General features: G+C 40.3%; 2 protein-coding genes across 2 annotated transcripts in view; both read left to right on the top strand.

Moving 5' to 3' along the window:
- Positions 1–8,744: 8,744 nt before the first annotated feature.
- Positions 8,745–10,298, top strand: LOC307020695 (gap junction delta-2 protein-like; the record flags this gene model as incomplete). Its single annotated transcript, XM_079652219.1, has 1 exon — positions 8,745–10,298. One exon carries the CDS (start codon positions 8,745–8,747, stop codon positions 9,867–9,869), a length of 1,125 nt encoding a protein of 374 aa, XP_079508345.1. The 3' UTR covers positions 9,870–10,298.
- Positions 10,299–11,610: 1,312 nt separating this feature from the next.
- Positions 11,611–19,727, top strand: part of LOC307019842 (unconventional myosin-XVIIIa-like) — a 117,224-nt gene continuing 109,107 nt past the window's right edge. Inside the window, exons 1-2 of the mRNA XM_079650946.1 lie at positions 11,611–11,669; positions 13,946–14,954. Coding sequence (XP_079507072.1) covers positions 14,037–14,954 — 918 coding nt within the window. The 5' untranslated portion in view covers positions 11,611–11,669; positions 13,946–14,036. The remainder of the gene's footprint in view (positions 11,670–13,945; positions 14,955–19,727) is intronic.

Raw genomic sequence — 19,727 nt, 5'->3', positions numbered from 1 at the left:
GATGCTGGCGTTGTTTGTTCGCCGCTCCTCCGCCCCAAATATTGTTCTTTAGTCCAGATTAGAACCTCTCCTGTCTGGCTTTCTACTTTTGAAAAGTCAGTCATCAGCAAAAATAGCAGCATCTCTACATCGAATCGACACAGATCTTTGTGTTGTCATCTCCTACCTGCTGGCTCTTTCCTGCTCATCGGTCCCTAGCCCGCTAGCTAGCATTATCGGACCTAGCAGGCTGCTACCTAGATGCTCCTCGGCTCCCTGAAGTCTGCCGAGCTAACAATTCTGTCTCCACCCCAACTCCACCCTAACTCCAGCCTAACTCCACCCTAACTCCGCGGCTCGTGTGGGTCTTCCCATCCCGCTGCGATCAGCCGGCTTCCCCGCTGACATCGTCTCTCCCTGCCGCCTACAGCCGGTGGCTAAAAAGCTAGCTAACAAGCTAGTAGGCTGGTCACCCGGCTCCAACTCTGCGCCAGGCTGTCAGCCCCTCCTACGATTCTCCTCCGGAAACCACTGGAATCATTCTCCTGATATGCTGTGGATTATCACTCTCATTTGATCTGGACTCACACCGCTCCTTCTTCCACGGTCATCCGGCTCCTGGTCTCTGCTGCCCGGGTCCCCAGCATTAGCTAGCTCCGTGCTAGCGCCACTTCACGGGATCATGCCGCCGCTCTACTCCCTGTCAGATCTCCACTCCTTTAATAACCGCCTGCCTCCGGACTGCATGGACATCCTCGCAGATAATGAAATACTCCGCAAACGCCGTCCTCCACACAGAGGCTCTGGCCGTAAGTTTTTATTTCATTCCACGTCTCCACACTCCATCCCGTCCATTCGGTCCTATCACGCGCCCACACTACGCCATCACAACAAAAAACACGTGAATCTGACCACTTCCCCGGTCCACACAACCCCCCCCCCCCCAATGCAACGTCACCTCAGTGCAGCCCTGCTCAACACACGCTCCATCCACAATAAAAGCCACATTCTGAATGAATTCATTAAAGACAATAATCTGGACTTTCTGTATCTGACCGAAACATGGCAAAAGCCCCTGGACTATTTTTTCTTTAAATCAAATCACCCCAGCAGGATTCACATACATTGACAAACCTCGCCCACAAGGGCGGGGTGGTGGTATAGCTGCTGTTATCAGAAAGGAAATAAAAGCTACCATAATCCCCATCCCTGATGCTTCTTCATTTGAACACCTGATCTTTCAACTCTCTGGTCCCACTCCCCTGGTCACAGCCATCATCTACCGTCCCCCGAAGCCAAACCCCTTCTTTCTCTCCGACCTCTCTGACATTCTCACTCAGCTTTCTGCCATATCCCCATCTGTTCTTCTCTTAGGTGATTTTAACATTCATATTGACGACCCAACCTGCAAATATGCCTCTGAATTTAAGGAAACCCTTAATTGCTGCAACTTCTCTCAACACATCAACTTCCCAACACACAGCCGTGGTCACATCCTGGACTTGGTCTGCTCCACTGGTCTCACCATCCATCATCTGTCCAGCCTCAATCTCCACGTCTCTGATCACCTGGCCATCATCATGGACATCAACATCCCCATCCTCGCCCAAAAGCAAAAACGCACAATAACCTACAGAAACCTCAAATCCATCTCACCTTCTGCAATCACTGCCTCCATTACCTGCAAGATGTCTGTCTCCCCCCCCCCCCCCCCCCACTTTCTGAAAACCCATCTGAACTTGTGGACTATTATAACAGCACCCTCTCGTTCTGTCTCAATTAACTGGCCCCCACAAAAACTAAAAATGTCTCTTTCATACACTCCGCCCCCTGGTATACCCCCGAACTCCGCCAAATGAAATCAAGGAAACGTCAACTTGAACGCCAACACAAGAAAACCACACTAACAGTCCATCTTCAAATCTACAAAGAATATCTCCAGCAGTACAGTAATGCACTCAAAGCAGCCCGGTCTAATTACTACTCACAACTCATTCAGTCTGGCTCCAGCAACCCCAAGCGTCTGTTCTCCACCATCAGCAAACTTCTCAAACCCTGTGACAACGCCACCTCGTCCTTCACCACCGAACAGTGCAACTCCTTCCTTTCGTTTTTCCAAACCAAAATCAGCAACATTTACAGCAATCTGACACCCTCATCAGCACCCCCCACCTCCTCTCCTGGCTCCCTCCCCTTCACCTCACATCCCCTGTCCCACTTCTCCCCTGTGACCCCCATGCAACTGTCCCAGTTCATGACTGGAATTAACTCCACCTGCACACTTGACCCAATGCCCTCCAAATTTGTTAAAGAGAGCCTCCCTGCCATCTCCCAGCTCATCGCCACCATCATTAACAGTTCCCCCCTCTCTCAAACTGGCTGCTGTCACACCCATTCTCAAAAGACCTGGACTCACACCTGACATCATGTCCAACTTCCGGCCCATCTCAAATCTCCCCTTTCTGTCAAAAATACTTGAACGTGTCATTGCCTCACAACTAAAATCCCACCTCAGCTCCAATGACCTCTTTGAGCCATTTCAATCTGGTTTCCGATCAAAACACAGCACAGAAACAGCTCTTCTGAAAATCACAAACGACCTCCTCCTCTCCTCTGATTCCGGCAACCTGAACATCCTCATCCTCCTCGACCTCACCGCAGCATTCGACACCATCAACCACACCATCCTGCTGTCCCTCCTCGAATCATCACTCAACATCACTGACACTGCACTCTCCTGGCTGAAATCCTACCTCACCGACAGACATTAGTTTATCAACATCAACAACTGCGCCTCCTCCACTGCTCCTCTGTCCCAAGGCGTCCCCCAGGGCTTGGTGCTTGGCCCCCTCCTCTTCATCCTTTACATGCACCCCCTTAGCAAAATAATTAGTCGCCAATACCTTCAATTTCACTGCTACGCCGATGACATCCAACTTTATATCTCAACAAAAACCATCACCCCCACAACACACTCCACTCTCACCAACTGTCTCTCAGAAATAAAAGCATGGATGCAAACAAACTATCTCCAACTGAACAGTGCCAAATCAGACATCGTCATCATCGGCCCCCCATCCTGTATCAAAGACATCCAGAATTTCAACTTCACCATTGACAACCTCGGAGTCATTTTCGACAGTCAGCTCAAATTCAACCACCACATAAATCACATCACCAGGACCACCTTTTTCCACCTCAAAAACATTGCCCGTCTCCGCCCATCACTCTCCTCCTCTGCTGCTGAAACCCTGATTCATGCATTCATCACTTCACGACTCGACTACTGCAATAGCATCCTCTATGGCATACCATCCAACCTCCTCAATAAACTCCAACATATCCAGAACTCTGCTGCCCGCCTCCTCACCCACACCCGCTCCCGAGACCACATCACTCCCATCCTCCAGAACCTCCACTGGCTCCCCGTCCTTCAAAGAATCCACTTCAAAGTCCTCCTCATTACTTACAAAGCCCTCAACAACCAGGCCCCCCCCTACCTCACAGACCTGCTGCACCACCACACCCCTTCCCGCTGCCTCCGCTCATCAGAAGCCAACCTCCTATCCATCCCCACCCGCACCAATCACCGGACCTGGGGGGACAGAGCCTTCTCCGTCGCTGCCCTCTGGAACTCACTCCCACAACCCATCAGAGACTGCACCGACCTCACCACCTTCAAAAAACTCACAAAAACTCACCTCTTCAATCTGGCTTTTCATGTGTGATTGTTTTTGTATTATTTGACTTTAACTTTAACTATATATTTATTTGTTGTTCCTTTCTTCTCTTTTCTTTTTTCTTCACTATTATCTGTAAAGCGTCTTTGAGCACCTGTAAAAGCGCTAACAAATTAAATCTATTATTATTATTATAGTCAACAGACAACTCATGTATTGTTAAAGTTCAAGCACACCAAATGCTATTTTTCTGTTTTTGCAAACACACTATATATAGTACAAAAATATTGAATATTAAAGTCCCATAATATAATATATATTATTATTTAATGGGACGATGTGCACAATGAATACTACTACTTTTGTACATGTATTTAAGTTATTTTATTTGTATCAAAAAAACACAACACAGTGGTATTACTTCTTCGACATACAAGTAAAAGATCTGAGTAAGTTCAGTGTTTCCCCTAGGATGGAGTCATAGCAGCGGTGCAAAGGCACGTGGGCCCAGCATAATGTGAGCACGGAGTGCGTGGAATTTTTTAGTGTGTGCACGTGCGAAGTGCGCCCCGCCAATTTGTTTCTATGTGTCTGCCAGCACAAGAAGGGCTCTTGAGGCCTAGTATCAGGGTCGGTTCTAGCCAATTTGCTGCCCTAGGTGAGATTTTAGGCGAGATTTTATATATAAAGAATAAATGAAAAATCTCTACAAAAGACAAATACACTACAAAAACTGAAACGTATTGACATAGGTAATATACGTCAAAATGGCTTCAAATGTATTCAGTATAGTATGAACATGCTTGAATTGGGGGGAGGATGTCACATCCTAGGGAAGATTCTTTTGAACATTTTAAAGTAAAATGCTTCAATCTGGTGCACTTTGAGCACACAATTAATAGAGAGTAGATCTAGGGGGTACAACTCTAAAAAACCCATATAAGATCGGTTTACATTTTAATAATAAAATGTGTATATAACCAATAACCTACCATAGCCAATAACAAATAAATGTAACGTATTTTATTTTTGTGGTTCATTTATATCTTATTTTACCAGTTAACATTTATTTATTTATGCATATATTTGTATCTCTCCAATTTTAAACAATATTTTTGGTTGACTGTCCTATAGTATACATTGGAATGATTTCAAATCTGTTTTTATTTATCCTAATAATTATAAAGGAGTGCCTTGGAAATATGTGTTTACATAATTTGTGGTCGAAACGTTTGAGACCCACTGAGATAACTTAAAAACTAAAATTAACTATCTAAACACTCAGAGTCCTTTACCTCACTGAGCCTCTCAGTCTGACAAGAGAGCTCTCCTCCACCCTGGTTGTAGAAACATCTACTTCTTATATCCGTTAGCGCAGCTAGCACCAGATTCTAATAACAACAGCGCCGATACCGGTGTGCCCTCTCTCTCTCTCTCGCTCGCTCTCTCGCTCCCACGCTCGCACTCTGGCTGTGAGCTGCGTACGCCTGGTAAGCCAACATCCCCCACTTCCATCCCTTACAGCTCCCGTCGTGCAGGGCAAAGGAAAAGTGTAACCAGGGTGAAAAGAGTTACATTTTCTTAATTATGAATTTTGTTACATCAAGGCCGAAAATTAGGATGAGCGCCTACAGTCAAAAATGTTTTTCCCCTCCCAGAGCTACCAGCGCTGCGCCCCCCAGATCTGGCGCCCCCTAGGGCGACCACCTATGCCAAAAATCCGCCCTGCCAGTGCTAACAGTGGCAATGTCTCAACATTTTGAAAAAATACACCTTTATTGAACATACAGTAACACAAATAATACAAATTCACATAACAAACAATCAAAAATGAAAAAGGGTCACCAATTATTATTATTTTAATTTAAAAAAAGAAAAGTTAAAAAGATATATATATATTAAAAAAAAATGTTGGTTACCTGGCTGGCGCCCCCTAGCAGCTGCGCCGCCGCTATTTGTATATAGGGGAAACAATGAACTTATTACACCCACAGCTGATTCACACACAGCATTTTTGGCTCTGCCTAGGCGACATATCAAGGCTGCTGAATATTTCAAACTGAAAGTGGACGTAATAGATACAAAAATTTGAAATAGCTTCTATCTCTGAAAATGAAACTTGAGACTTTCGGAGTCTCACTATTCTACAAACCATATCTTGTCAGATTTCTTTCAACAAATGAATCAGACATGTGTTAATCACAAGTCTTCTTTGAACCAAAGGCAGATGTGTCCTTCAGTGTGCTATAGCCTGTAATTCATCATCAAATTGTATAACTAATGATTACCCAACCAGCAGACTGGAAACTGTATCACAATGGAATGAATCATAGCTGCATTTGTATGTTTTTGCAGCAGTCTCAAAGATGTTTCACACATTGGACTTTAATTTAGACTTTTGATAGAAGAGAACATGTGACACATTACTGTGGGACACCAATTAATACATGATATATCTCTGTTTACTTCATGCATGATGAAGTCAGACAATGTTAAGAATGTTGGACGCCGAGTCTGTGGTCAAATGACACCTTCAACCTTGGAGACAGCCAAGAAGAAAAGGACACAACGTGGGTCTACAAGAATAGTAGGCAATGCCAGATGACCTTCATAAGCACCAATAGCTGGCCTTAGATTAAGACACATTCCGTTGTTTGTCATTTCAAGATCATTAATTCAAATCGGGCTTGTGCAACATTGTAGATACAATAGAATTCTCATTGTCGTTTTCTAATTTACATTTTTGTACAAAAAACAATCTCTCATATTAAGCTAATGTGTCAGCAACAAAAACAGGGCTCAGATTGCTTAATAGAATTAGACAATGAACATATAATGCACTTAGACAAGTATAAGAATACACAATTATTACGTCATCAACTTATTGTAAAACATTTTGACATGTTGCCAAATTCTTATATTTTCATCGACTCATGATATATGACCAGTTTATAGTATAGTATATTTCAGTTCTAATATCAGAATATTCTTGAGATTTAGAAGTGCAATGCTCTATAAAAGCGTGCACTTGCTCTAGCATAGCCTTATCTCTTTGGCATAAAATGGTACTAAAATGACAATAATAATGTTTATCACAATTAATTCTTGGATAATATCCAACAAAAGGAGTTGTACCAGGCGGAACCACTCTATCATATGGGCAAACAAAGCACAGTTATCACAGTATATCACATTTGTTTTCACCTCAATAAGAGGTCAATTCAAAAACAACACTCCTGCAACTTAGCCCTCATATGTAGAACCAGGTAATGTTAAAGAACTTCATACATTTCTTTAAATTGTAAGTCTCCATTTATTTTTGCTTGATGAAGTTAAAGTGGCCCTTCGTGTTGAATCTATGAATAAACACATTTAATGAAAACGGTTTGCGGTATTTCTTTCTACAGCAATCAAAAGTTGTATATATTTTGTTTAAGTTGCTGATATTTCTTAAAACTTGAATCATAAGTGACATGAACATTTGTATATGTTGATTCTTCTCACTTCCATTGAGAAACAATACTTGTATTCGAGCTCTATAATGAAAGCGGACACAGTTGGGTGCTAGAATCAGTATTGTGCACACTCTTTCCAGCAGGTTCTTTGAACTCTACGCTCGTTTGTGAATGGCTGTTCAGTAAAGGTGCCCCCATTGTACATTTCCATCTTTGCCCCACTGTACATTGAAAGCCTTTATTCACATACAGTGCAACAAATGTTTCAGTTCGAGTTAGGGAATATGTGTGGTCAGCCCATTCTCCCCACATCCAGCTCAAAATACACAACAACGTCCAGCAAAGGGCTCCACTCGAAAATATAGTTATGCAGATTGTTTCCTCTGATATTTTTCCAGTTTTGGATAAGGGAAACTCAGATTCTCCACAGGTAAGGTCCTACAGGACAGCAGAACAGAATGAATGTCAAAGAAGTTGATTACATTTGAGCTTGTTCATCTTTTTTTTTAGTAGCAGATTATGTAGAATACTTTGAGAAATGATGTGTAGACCAAAGGGAATTTAAAGACACATATTTATGTTAAAGGAAATGGTGTCTCTTTGAATGTAAACGTGAGAAACTGCTTGTAATTTAAATGCAGTATCTGCTCCTAAACACTACACACAAACGGTTTAGCCTTTTGAATAAATTAAGAGAAAGAAGTAAGACTGAAGGTCATGCCAGATTGTGACAACACAATATTCTACGATATTCATATACATCCACAGTTGATTTCTAGCTCAATATATGAACCTTTATAATTTTGGAAAGCCATACATGTAGAAACACGTCCGGTTTTATGCACCTGCTTACTTGGTAAGACTGTTGAGTCACATTTACTGCAGGGCATTTCCTGCTTCCTTAGAAGTTCAGTTTCATTATGATTCAGTTAGGGCTTGGCATTGTTCAAATTGACGTTATCTAGCCTATTCTAACTCAAATGTCACAGAAATCAAATGTGATCCAATTTGGGGGATTTTAGAAGTTGGAGTTTTTTTTTTACGTTACACTTTACATAACTTTAAGGTTGATTTCATTGACAAATGACTACAGTTAAATCAAGCTGTTTATTTATTACTCATGTGTGTGAATTCATGTAAAGCTATAGTCAGTATAGCAAGAAAAGTGAAGTAAAATGTTATTAATTTCTTTTACCTGAGACTTTTGTGTTCATGTTATTGTGTTGTGTTCATTCTTTTGTAAAGTATTAATTCACAAAGGAGTATACAAACATTGGCTTCAGAATGTGGTTATTTTATTTTGACAATCTATTTATCAGATGACCAGAAAGCATTCTATACAACATAATGACGACTTTTATTTTGATATTTAATTCTTTGACTTTTTACTTAAGTAAAATGTTAAATGCAGGATTTTAACACAATTCCTACACTGTGATGTCTCTTCTTTAAAAAAAGATCGAGCACTTTGCCTGGTCTCATATTTTTATGTTATTGAGAAATGAAGTGACCTAAGAAGATTGTGACTAGGTCATCCAGGCCATGATTCAGTTGGCCTGGATGACCTGTGTGAGTTCCTAAATACTGTAAGTAAAAATAATATTGTTGTAACCATCGTGTTTCCACAGAAATGGGAGACTGGTCCATTCTTGGCCGCTTCCTAACGGAGGTTCAAAACCATTCCACTGTCATTGGCAAGATGTGGCTGACGATGCTGCTCATTTTCCGCATCCTTCTGGTGGCTCTGGTGGGGGACGCAGTCTACAGCGACGAGCAGTCCAAGTTCACCTGCAACACCTTGCAGCCCGGGTGCAACAACGTCTGCTATGACACTTTTGCCCCCGTCTCACACCTGCGCTTCTGGGTCTTTCAGATTGTCCTGGTCTCCACACCTTCTATCTTCTACATTGTATACGTGTTGCAGAAAATCACCAAGAATGAAAAGTTAGAGGATGATAAGAAGGTGGAGGTGAAACCAAGGTCATCACCTTCCTATGAGAGGGACAAACAGACAGGAGGAGATATAGAGGCGACAATGGCAGCTGAAAGTCCCTATAACGCAACCTATAACAAGGAGGACTGGAGTTTAAGGGGAGGGGAGTGTGAGGGGAAGAGCCTTCATGGAGAAGATATTCCAGAGGTAGGAAAGGACCCAACAGAGCTCTCAAGCCAAGTGCTACTTATCTACATCATACATGTTTTGCTGCGCTCCATCATGGAGATAATCTTCCTCATTGGACAGTATTACCTGTTTGGATTTGAAGTTCCACACCTTTTCCGCTGCGAGACCTACCCCTGTCCCAACAGGACTGACTGCTTTGTATCCCGAGCAACAGAGAAGACCATCTTCCTCAACTTCATGTTCAGCGTCAGTCTAGGTTGCTTCATCTTGAACATTGTGGAGCTACATTACCTGGGCTGGATTTATATTTTCAGAGTATTGTTCTTGGCATGCTGCACATGCTGTGTTTCCAACAGAAATGCAGGACAGCAGGCAGATTTATACTCAAACAACAACCCCCTGTTGCTGGAGCTCAAACATTGTCTGCGGGGCAGGGTCGTCCTGCAGACCACTTCTTCAGTGTCCCGGGATAAGGGCAGCTGCGGGGCCCCAATCCAAGGGCCGGCCATCTCCTTCGAGACAGACTCCACACTGGAGTGCACTTCCAAGAGGAATCCAGATGAGAAGGAACGCAGCAAGTCTAAATTACACAATATAGCCAAGATAGGAAGAGGGAAAAAGTCATGGCTGTGAATTATTTCAATAAGAAGAAGTCTGAGGAACTTCCAATGGGAGCTATTTCCTTTGCAAACTATTTGTTTTAAACTATGTAAATTATTTCAAAGGACAATTATATTTTGTGTTTTATAAAGTGGTTGATAGTAACTTTAGGTACATTTACTCTGGCATTGTACTTAACCTAAATGTTAAGATACATAAAGAATTTTAATCTATTCTAAACTTCTACTCCATTATATTTATTTGATAACTTTAACAATTCAGACAAAAATATATTCAACAAATCATGTATTATTATTGGTTAGGATACACATTTTTGACCCATTGGGGAAATAACCAAGCTATATATTGTATATACTAAAACATATAAGCTCATCCTATGCCAGCTGCAGAATGAAAGTGATGAACACAAAAAATGTAATCATTAATACATATCAATATGAAATGGGCTGAAGTGCACTTAAAATACATTTTGGTAATAATGCTTTTGTACACTGTGGTATCACTACTTTTACAAAAGAGGTTTATATATTTTCTATTTATGACTGCACTTGTATTGGACTAACAATTAAGTAATTTAAGAATTGATCAATATGAGTTATGAAGTAAGTGATTATTAAAGTCATTCAGTGGATTTCAATAAGAAACAGTAACAAACTCAGTGTATGTGTTTAACATTCTTGGTTTTACTTTAGATGTAAGAGATTATAAGAGACAGTAAAGCTTTTTATGCAAATGTTTCTGTTAAAATAGTCAAATCAATGTTTTTTGCTTGATTAATTCATACATCGACTTACTCCTAATCATTGTAGAAGAAACCACAAATTATTCTTTAAAAATAGATGGATAATGAGTTTTAAAAGCAGCAACTTCATATTCAGGTGGCCCAATGAGCGACAATACACAAGGGCTCTGATCTAGATTCTCATTGTTTATCACTATGCCAGCATAGAGTGTAACCTGCACAGTACGTTTCCTGGGCCATGGAGTGGGCCCAAAAGCTTGATTTTACTTGACTTACCTTGAACCAGATATATCTGAACAAACGTGTGCTGTCTTGCTTGACAATTTTATCCCGTAATATACAATGTTGGGATAAAATGTAATCATATATAAAAAATGAAATGTATAAAAGTGGAAGAGAGAGATTAAGAAAAGACAAACAAAATCTAACGAAATGAAGATGTGTCTGTGTTTTGAGTTCAAAGATGACTTATTCAAATCAAGATTTGGGAGTATTTACCACTTTAGGCTATGTACTAAAATGATTTACCTGCACAACCAGTGATCCAGTTCATAAAAAAGACCAGGAGGGGTCACTGCTGTCCGGTTTACCCTGGTGCTACCTTCATGTGCTATTGGAATTATTAGATATTTACCGCAATTCGATGTAATTGACAACCCTAATACGATTGCAGAAGGCGAAATCTGGCACAAAAGTTACACATATATGCTAACATGCAAAGTTGGATTGTATGTAAGCAGTATAAATTAAGATGGTGAAAATATTTCGTGAATCGTAATACATTTTAGTTGTTTTCTTAATATGATAACAATTCAATTTTCCTCTCAATATTTGACTTTCATAAACATGACCACTACATTTATTTTTAGAAGACAAACAAAAACACAAATCAGGTTGGTTGTGTCCCATGGTCGTTTTCCTAGCCGACCAAGAATCCTATATAGTTATAACGGAGTTTACGGAAAGCATTTGAATGCATCACCAGTACCTACATTTCTCGCACCTACTGTCAATTTCAAGGAGGTAAATGTTGAAAACTTCAAGCAAGAAAACAACGTGGGCAATGACAGGTATGTATGTCAGTGTCATATGTGCTCATAGCGTTTGCTATATGTTATTTTATTTAAATAACATTGTTTTACTCTCTGCTGAAAGTGTTCCCTAAGGCCACCGGTGCTAGAGAATGAGGGCAAAGCAGCTTAAAGGGAGAACATTAAGCTGTGGGCTAGACATAGCGAAATCCTAGCTTTAGCATGTGAAACGTTAGCCTATTAAGTTTAGTAAAGCTAAACATAAAAACATATTCTTATTTCATATGAAACGTCATCATATTCACATAATTATAAAGTGCTGTAAAGTGATTGTATAGCCATTTTATAGCCTGTTTTATCATGTAATTAAGTGAGGATTAAGTGCGAATTCACTGTTTATGGGGTGACAAATGGCTACTGCAAGGCATTTAGCTTCCATTGTGAGTATTGGGCACACATGTTCAGGTGTTCTGCATCACTCTAGTGGTGATGCTGAACATTTGATAGCTAGACAGATGAGGTCAAAGCTCTTCCTACCAGTGTCTGTATGTAGGGCAGTTCAAATGTAAAGAGGCATAGACATGTGTCAGTGTATTGGACTAAGGAAACATATACCAAATCTTTAGTAAATGTATGTTTTCAAGATAATATAATAATAATAGGCGCTGTCAGTCCCATTTCATTCAGATGACCTGAGGTTGGAGAAGTATTCAGATCCTTTACTTCAGTAAAACTACAAATACTAGCAACTTATTAACCTCAAGTTGTACCTCAAGTACAACAAGTACTCATTCTGCATAATGGCCCATTTCAGAACTATATAAAGTACGGCAGAATTATAAGCTAAATGTACTCCAAATATCAAAAGTAAAGGTACTCGTTGCAGAATGGATCTTTTCACAGTATTATATTATTATGGGTAGTATTTGACCCTGTTTTTATACATGTAAGAGTATTTTAGTTTGTCAATGTGCAACAAATGTAGAGATGTGAAGCACTATGGAGATAATAGTACAGTACTGCATTATACCATATCAGCATATCATGTGTTTCTAAATGTACAAAACAAGTTACCGTGAATGTTAAAATAAATGTACTCGGGTAAAAAGTACGATATTTGTCTCTGAAATATATTGGAGTAGAAGTATAAAGTAGCAATGAATAGCAATACTCAAGTTTATTACAAATATGACAAAAAAGTATGTAAGAAGTACAATACTTGTAAATGTACCATGTTACTTTCCACCCCTGGTGATGTTGAACATTTGACAGCAAGACAGAGTAGGTCAAAGCTCTTCATATCACTGTCTGTATGTAGGGCAGCTCCAATGTAAAGTGGAATAGACATGTGTCAGTATATAGAACTGAGAGAACGTATACCAAATCTTCAGTACAATTTTTATTTCCTGTTCAGACTTCAATGCAATAATAGGTGCTGCCAGTCCCATTTCCCACAGATGACACTCCACTTTTCTCCTGAGTTTAGGAGTGGGTGTTGATACTTTGCATGGATAACAAATGTTTGATTAAAATGATACAACAACTGCAACACAAGTTGTGACATGATAAGCAATATTGTTGTTTTTGTGTTGCAACAATAAGATATAGGAAGAATGTTCAAATGGTGTCAACTGTGAACCTTGGCACCTGATATGGCTTAACTAACAAACATGTGTGATTAGATACATTATTGTCACATAAACATGTCAAATAAGGGATTTTTGTAGGCTTTAATCATATTTCATACATAACATAAATATGACAAACACAGTGCTGAAAGACGTATACAGATCTTGTCATACCACCATTTAGAAAAAGATAACTCTGTTACAAATAAAGGTTCTTCATTTGAAATGATACTTAATAAATTATACTTTAAGTACAAATACATTTCTCATTCATTGAACAATATTATATATATTAGTGAATTTAACCAAGGCATCAATACAGTCTTGTCAAAACCTACGATAAAGTATTTGGTTATATTTTGTATTATCTGAGTGAATTAAAGTTACTAAAGCTATCAAAAAATGGGGTACAATAGTAGCCTCTGTACTTGAGTGAATATATCCATTTTGTTTTATGTCTTGTATGTGTAACTGTTTGTTCATTTGATAAATGAAATCCTATGAGGACTTGGAAATGTCTACTGCAGCTTTGTTTTGCACATTTGACATATTGTATGTGCAATTACAAATGTGCATGTCAAACAAGATTGGCCAATAATTGGCAATGAAGCACATTAGCCAGTATTACCTTACTACATTTAGTCTTATTCCTTCCTAATCTCCCCCTCTTCTTTCTACTCCTTACAGGTAACATAGATGCTTTCTCATCATATGCAAAACTGTCCCTTCGTTGCTGTTGACATTTGAAACTGGTAGAACATTTCAGAGCAATTTGAGAATGTTTCACCTTATTAAGAAAGAGAAGGAGAAGGACCTGGGCAAGAAAGAGAAGAAAGAAAAGAAAGAGCGTATGTCCCAGGCCGAGTTGAAGAGCCTGGAAGAGATGAGCATTCGTAGAGGATTCTTCCACCTCAACCGAGGGAGCACTAAGAGGGACTCCAAGGGCAGACTGGAGATCTCTAGTCCTATCCCAATCAAGGTGGCTACCAACACGGAGCTCAGCCTGACAGACCTGGAGGTGGAGCGCCTTCGCAGCGCCCTGGGGCAGGACATGGGGCAAATGAGTCCCTCTGGTGAGGACGTGAAGTTCCATTATCTGGACCCTCAGCGCAGCTCTGTAAAAGAGAGAGCTGCGAAGTTTGGTGAACTTAATTCTTCCGCCCAGAGGCACGTGTCTTTTTCCCAGCAGGAGGCTTCACATTTGTATCGGAAAAACTGGAGAAGAGCTTCTTTCAAGTACCGCTCCAAGCCAAACTTCCGTAAGGTCCACATTCCTGAGATGGTGGAGAAGACCTTCCCCGGTGCTGACCTACAGTTGCCCATGCTTGTTGCTGCACCAATACCAGATCCAAGAGAGCTGGAGATACAGCGGCGCAACACTGGGGATTTTGGATTCTCTTTGCGGAGAACCACCATGCTAGAGAGGCAGCCTGACGGAGGGGTGTGTCGGCGCGTGGTGCACTTTGCCGAACCAGGTGCCGGGACAAAGGACCGGGCTCTAGGTCTGGTTCCAGGAGACAGGCTTGTGGAAATAAATGGGATCAATGTGGAGAACAAGAGCAGGGATGAGATTGTGGAGATGATCCGTCACTCCGGAGAGTCGGTCCGGCTCAAGGTTCAGCCCATTTTGGAGCTGAGTGAGTTGAACCGCAGCTGGCTGAGGGCCACTGAAGGCCTTCACAAAGATCTTCCAGAGGTGAGTAGTACTTATATTTAAATATTTTTGTCCACTGAGTAAAAAGATTCCAACTTGCAATTCCACATTTACTGATTCTGTCTCTTTAAAGCCATTGCATCATTTGATATGAGTGCTTACTAGGGGTGTCACGATATACTGGTATTGAGGATAGCATTTTTTACAGACTCTCCACTTAACTACATTTGTATTTTGAGTGTTATTAATTCTCCCAAAAAATAGTCGAAAATGCAGTGTTTCCCCCACCATTGTCTTGGAGGGGCGCTGCGCCCCGCCAACGGATCCCCGCCAACGGAGCCCCGCCAATGGAGCCCCCCCTGGAATTCAAGGTGTTTAAAATAAAATAAAAATAAAAATATATATATTTTTATAATTCAAAGAAAAAAAAAAATATATATATAGCACCAAAGTGCAACTAATCTATATCTACTGTCACTTTTCACTTTGAACATGTGCTCTTTTATTAAATAAACTAAACGCTTTAATTTGAAGTTGTGAGTTTAGTGTTTTAGACCCTAAGAAACAGATGCATTAATCTATAACAATAATCCACAGCTCCTCTCTCTGCTCCAGAGGATAAAAAAAAAAATCCTTCCCCCCCCCCCACACTCAAGCACCCCCCCCCCCCCCCCCCCCCCCAAAGCAGTGAACCTAGGGGAAACACTGAAATGCATTAAAGAATGTTAAGGATGAATCTGACTCATAGCATTATTTGTATTCTTTTTGTAAATATTTTTCTAAAGATATTGCCGTAATATCATGAATTCCTATTGCCACGTTAGTCATCTACTGAATGTTTGTCTGTTTTTTGTTGTCAAATAGTTTTATTTTGGACCTTTTGTATTTTATTAAAGGTAATGATCATTTTTTATATATTATTCACATCATCATTGAAAAATATATATTACAATGATAACAATAGTATGTTTTGAAGAAGATCTGTACTGAATTTTTTTAATAATTCTTAAAGGGAGGGAATCTTCATGACACGCATTTTTAAATAATTATCATCCAATAAAACAGACCAGTCTGTAATCCGATGACGTTATCAGTGATTTTAAACTGATTAATTACCGAAATAACATCAACCCTGTGGGCGGCGCCATTTTGACGAGTCACATGACTTATTTTACGTGACGTGAACTATGCGTTTGGTGTCGAGGACAAATTGACGTATGTGCTTTGTTCATGTTGTTTACTCTAGTTACTCTCACAATTCTATTGAAATATGCCTCATTGTATCGCAAAACATTGCCACAATTCGGATAGGAACAATCCACGGAATGCTCCGTGTGCACGTGCACGTGTGCTCCGTGAATGCTCCGGAATGCTTTCTTTATTTGATTGATTAACTACTATGGAATGTATTCAACTACATTGTACCATTATTATGTTAGGCAGGGCTGCCAACACTCACACATTGAGCTTGAGAGTCGGCCCGTCTACACTACAGGCATGAAAAAATCTTGAAGCTGGGCGTGTCTGAAGCTTGGAGATTTTTTGCGAGCAACCAATCACATGAATCTCCCGCCCCCGACATACAAAGCAATAGCAATTTTAAAACGAAGTAAACTGGATATAAACTCTCCAAACAGGCGAAAAAACTATCAGTTTCACCCACTGACTCTGCCACCTCCCTCCATGCCTGGTTCCTCCGGTTTGTATCCCGGTAAATAGTTCCGGTCGTAAAGAACCGGGTGATTTGCTACCGTAATATCTCGTTTGGAATATGAGGAAATGAACTGCGGTCTGGCTCTCCCAGCTTGCACGCGGTTTGATTGGCTGCGCTTGCACTGGCGGGATTTGCATAAACGGGATTTCATTGGCTGATGCCAAGCATCGAGCCTCAAAAGTTGAACATTGTTCAACTTTTGATGCCGATAGATGCTCGTGATGCTTGCAAAGCCATGCCATGCTCCCCACAATGCAGTTCGGCGAAGATTAAAAATCTTCTACGTCACCCCATTCAAGTGAATGGGCGAAGCGTTGAAAGCATTTTTTGATGCCTGTAGTGTAGACGTCGTCCAAAACAAATGTATATAAATATAAAAATAAAGTGAAGGAGCAGCAAACCGAGCGGTCTACGAAATGAGACGGTCTTCTGGCTTAGTTCAGTAAAGTTGGAACGATATTGGAAGATTCTGATTTCACGGATCAATAACTCTTGAAAACGTTATTCAGACACAAATTGCGTCTCCTAAGTACCGTGGTAAGGTTGACAACGAAATACAATAACATCTTGATAAAAAAAAAAAGCCAATACGCGCCGTCCTCCGAGCTGGGCACATTACATTGGTCTCTATCCGCAGCCGGAGAAGAAACGAGTGCTCTGCTCAGGGACCGTCTGCAAAGTGCAACTCCGAAAAAAGAGAATACAATAATATTCAATCACTATTATACAGCTTATTACTACCAAACTCACCACACACATGAATAGTCTCCTGGTGGTCATACTACATCAAGGAGTTTGGAAGAATATGCTTTTGAATAATTTTGGGGAATATTTATAATGTAAAATCTTCAATAAATATGGCATCATTTTAAATAACTTTACTATTATACAGTATATTTCTACCAAACTCACTATTTTCATTGTTGTTGTTAGCATCTGGTTAGCTTAACGGATATTAAAAGCTGTTTCTAAAACAATGAGAGGCAGAGCTCTGTCCTGTTAGACTGAGAGATAACTACAGCTCAGTGAGGTAAGGGACTCTGTTTAGATACTTTAGTCTAGTTATCTCAGTGGGTCTCAGAAGTTTTGGTCACCATTTATGAGAATAAATGAAAAACAGTTATGAAATACTATATGACAGTGAAACAAGAATACAGTTTAAAGGTGGGTGATTTGTAAAATATCCATAAAGAAAAAGAAAATCTGTTTACCATAAATTCATTTTGCTCTCAAAGTGCACCAGGTTGATGCATTTAACTTCAATATTTAAAAAATGAACACATGAACGTTTCTTTTTTCGGTTCACCAAAAAAAAAATCACTCCAAGCTGAACTCAAATGTTGGCAGCCCTGTGTTAGGACTCCTAGCCTACATTGTTCTATAAAGAGTGCATTCTGTAGATATGCTTTTTGATTTCTTTTATCATGGCTATACTTAGTAAAGTTTTGGTTTTGAAAAGTATCTGTCATTGTCCTTCATGTCCTTGCCATGCAATTGTAGACAGAATCCATTTGACACGCTTTAGAATTAACAACCATAAACTTCTTATTGAATATGGTCGATACACAAATACTCCTGTAAATGACAGGTTGTGCAAACATTGCCATGAGATTGAGGATGAAAATCGTTTCCTCCTAGAACAGGGGTGGGGAACCTCCGGCCTCCGGGCCGTATACGGCCCGCGAGACCATTTGGTACGGCCCTCGAGGTAATTTATAAACACACGCAAAAAAGAAAACAATTCAAGAAATCTAGACCGCAAAATAATTAAACAAGCTTGTTTTTCCTGGCCAAGGTCAGGGTCCTTGAACACAACACGAGCCTAACATGTCATCACGTGGTATATGTCTCGTCTGACAGGAGTGTAGTTCTAACGGAGAGCACCAGAACGCGGCTCCGGGCCGGGACTTCACAAATTGCAATACCCATAAGGAGCTGTACACATGCCGCAGTTTTTACGTGGCTGTGTCTTTAGTTGAAAGCCCAGTGGCGATCTGTTCATCTGTCATACTGATCATACAGTCAATGACGTTGTTGTTATTAGCATCTGGTTAGCTAGCTATGCTAACGAATATAAGAAGCTTTTTCTCCAACCAGTGAGGTAAAGGCACATCTTTATATGATCATTATAGTTATAGAAAAATAAGAGAATAAAGTAAACAGGTATACAATACTAATATGACAGTAAAAAAAAGTTGTTATTAATAAACAAGAATACAGTTTAAAAGGGAAGTGATTTGTAAAATATCCATAAAGAAAAAAATCTGCTTACTGTTCTGTTTTATATGGGTGTTGAGAGATGTATCCATAGATCTCTTCATGTTGCTCTTAAAGTGCACCAGATTGATGCTTTTAATCCCAACATTTAAAAAAAATCTTCCTGGTGGTGCATTCCCCCAAACCCCCCTAGATAAGGTTAGATCCCCCCCCCCCCAACACACACTTAAATCATGTCCACATTAGGGATGTGCATCTCCATCACTGAGGCCGATGCGATGCGCATCTCGATACGTTGCCACGATACGATACATTAACGATACCTTTGAAACACCAGGCGATGCGATACGATACGTTTCACCCCTGTTGCGATACAGTTCGATACGATTTGATTCAACATTATGCGATTCGGGGCGATACGATGCGATTCAACACGATGCGATTCAACACGATGCAAAAATAATGATACTTCAATATGGTACGACAGAGGATTTTTGTTTCATTCCTGATATGCAGCAAATCATACATTAACAAAAAAGTGCTTTACATATTTGGTACTGCACATCCCATCATGCCGTTTATTTTTTTACCTTTAAAAGCTCTCCAGAGTACAATTGTATAACACCTCACAGTTAAACAATGTAAGGATGCATTGCCCATGATTACCAATGTGCAAATAACAGCTACCATAGAGCAATGCCCATACAGCTGCCAGCCTGATGTGCTTAACACTCATAGGCTAACTCACCAGTGAGCAGAAAGCAGTGGTTTCTATACGAACAATAAAGAAAATAACCTTTCACAAACAGGTATTTCATAACTGCTTACAGTAAGGAAGACATTTAAATTATTATTGGCCGTCACAGGCTGCTGTAAACTAAACA

Source organism: Notothenia rossii (genome assembly GCF_949606895.1).
Source record: "Notothenia rossii genome assembly, chromosome: 9".
Taxonomy (NCBI): domain Eukaryota; kingdom Metazoa; phylum Chordata; class Actinopteri; order Perciformes; family Nototheniidae; genus Notothenia; species Notothenia rossii.
The sequence above is the reverse complement of the archived record's forward strand: the minus strand, read 5'-3'. Positions and strand labels throughout refer to the sequence as shown.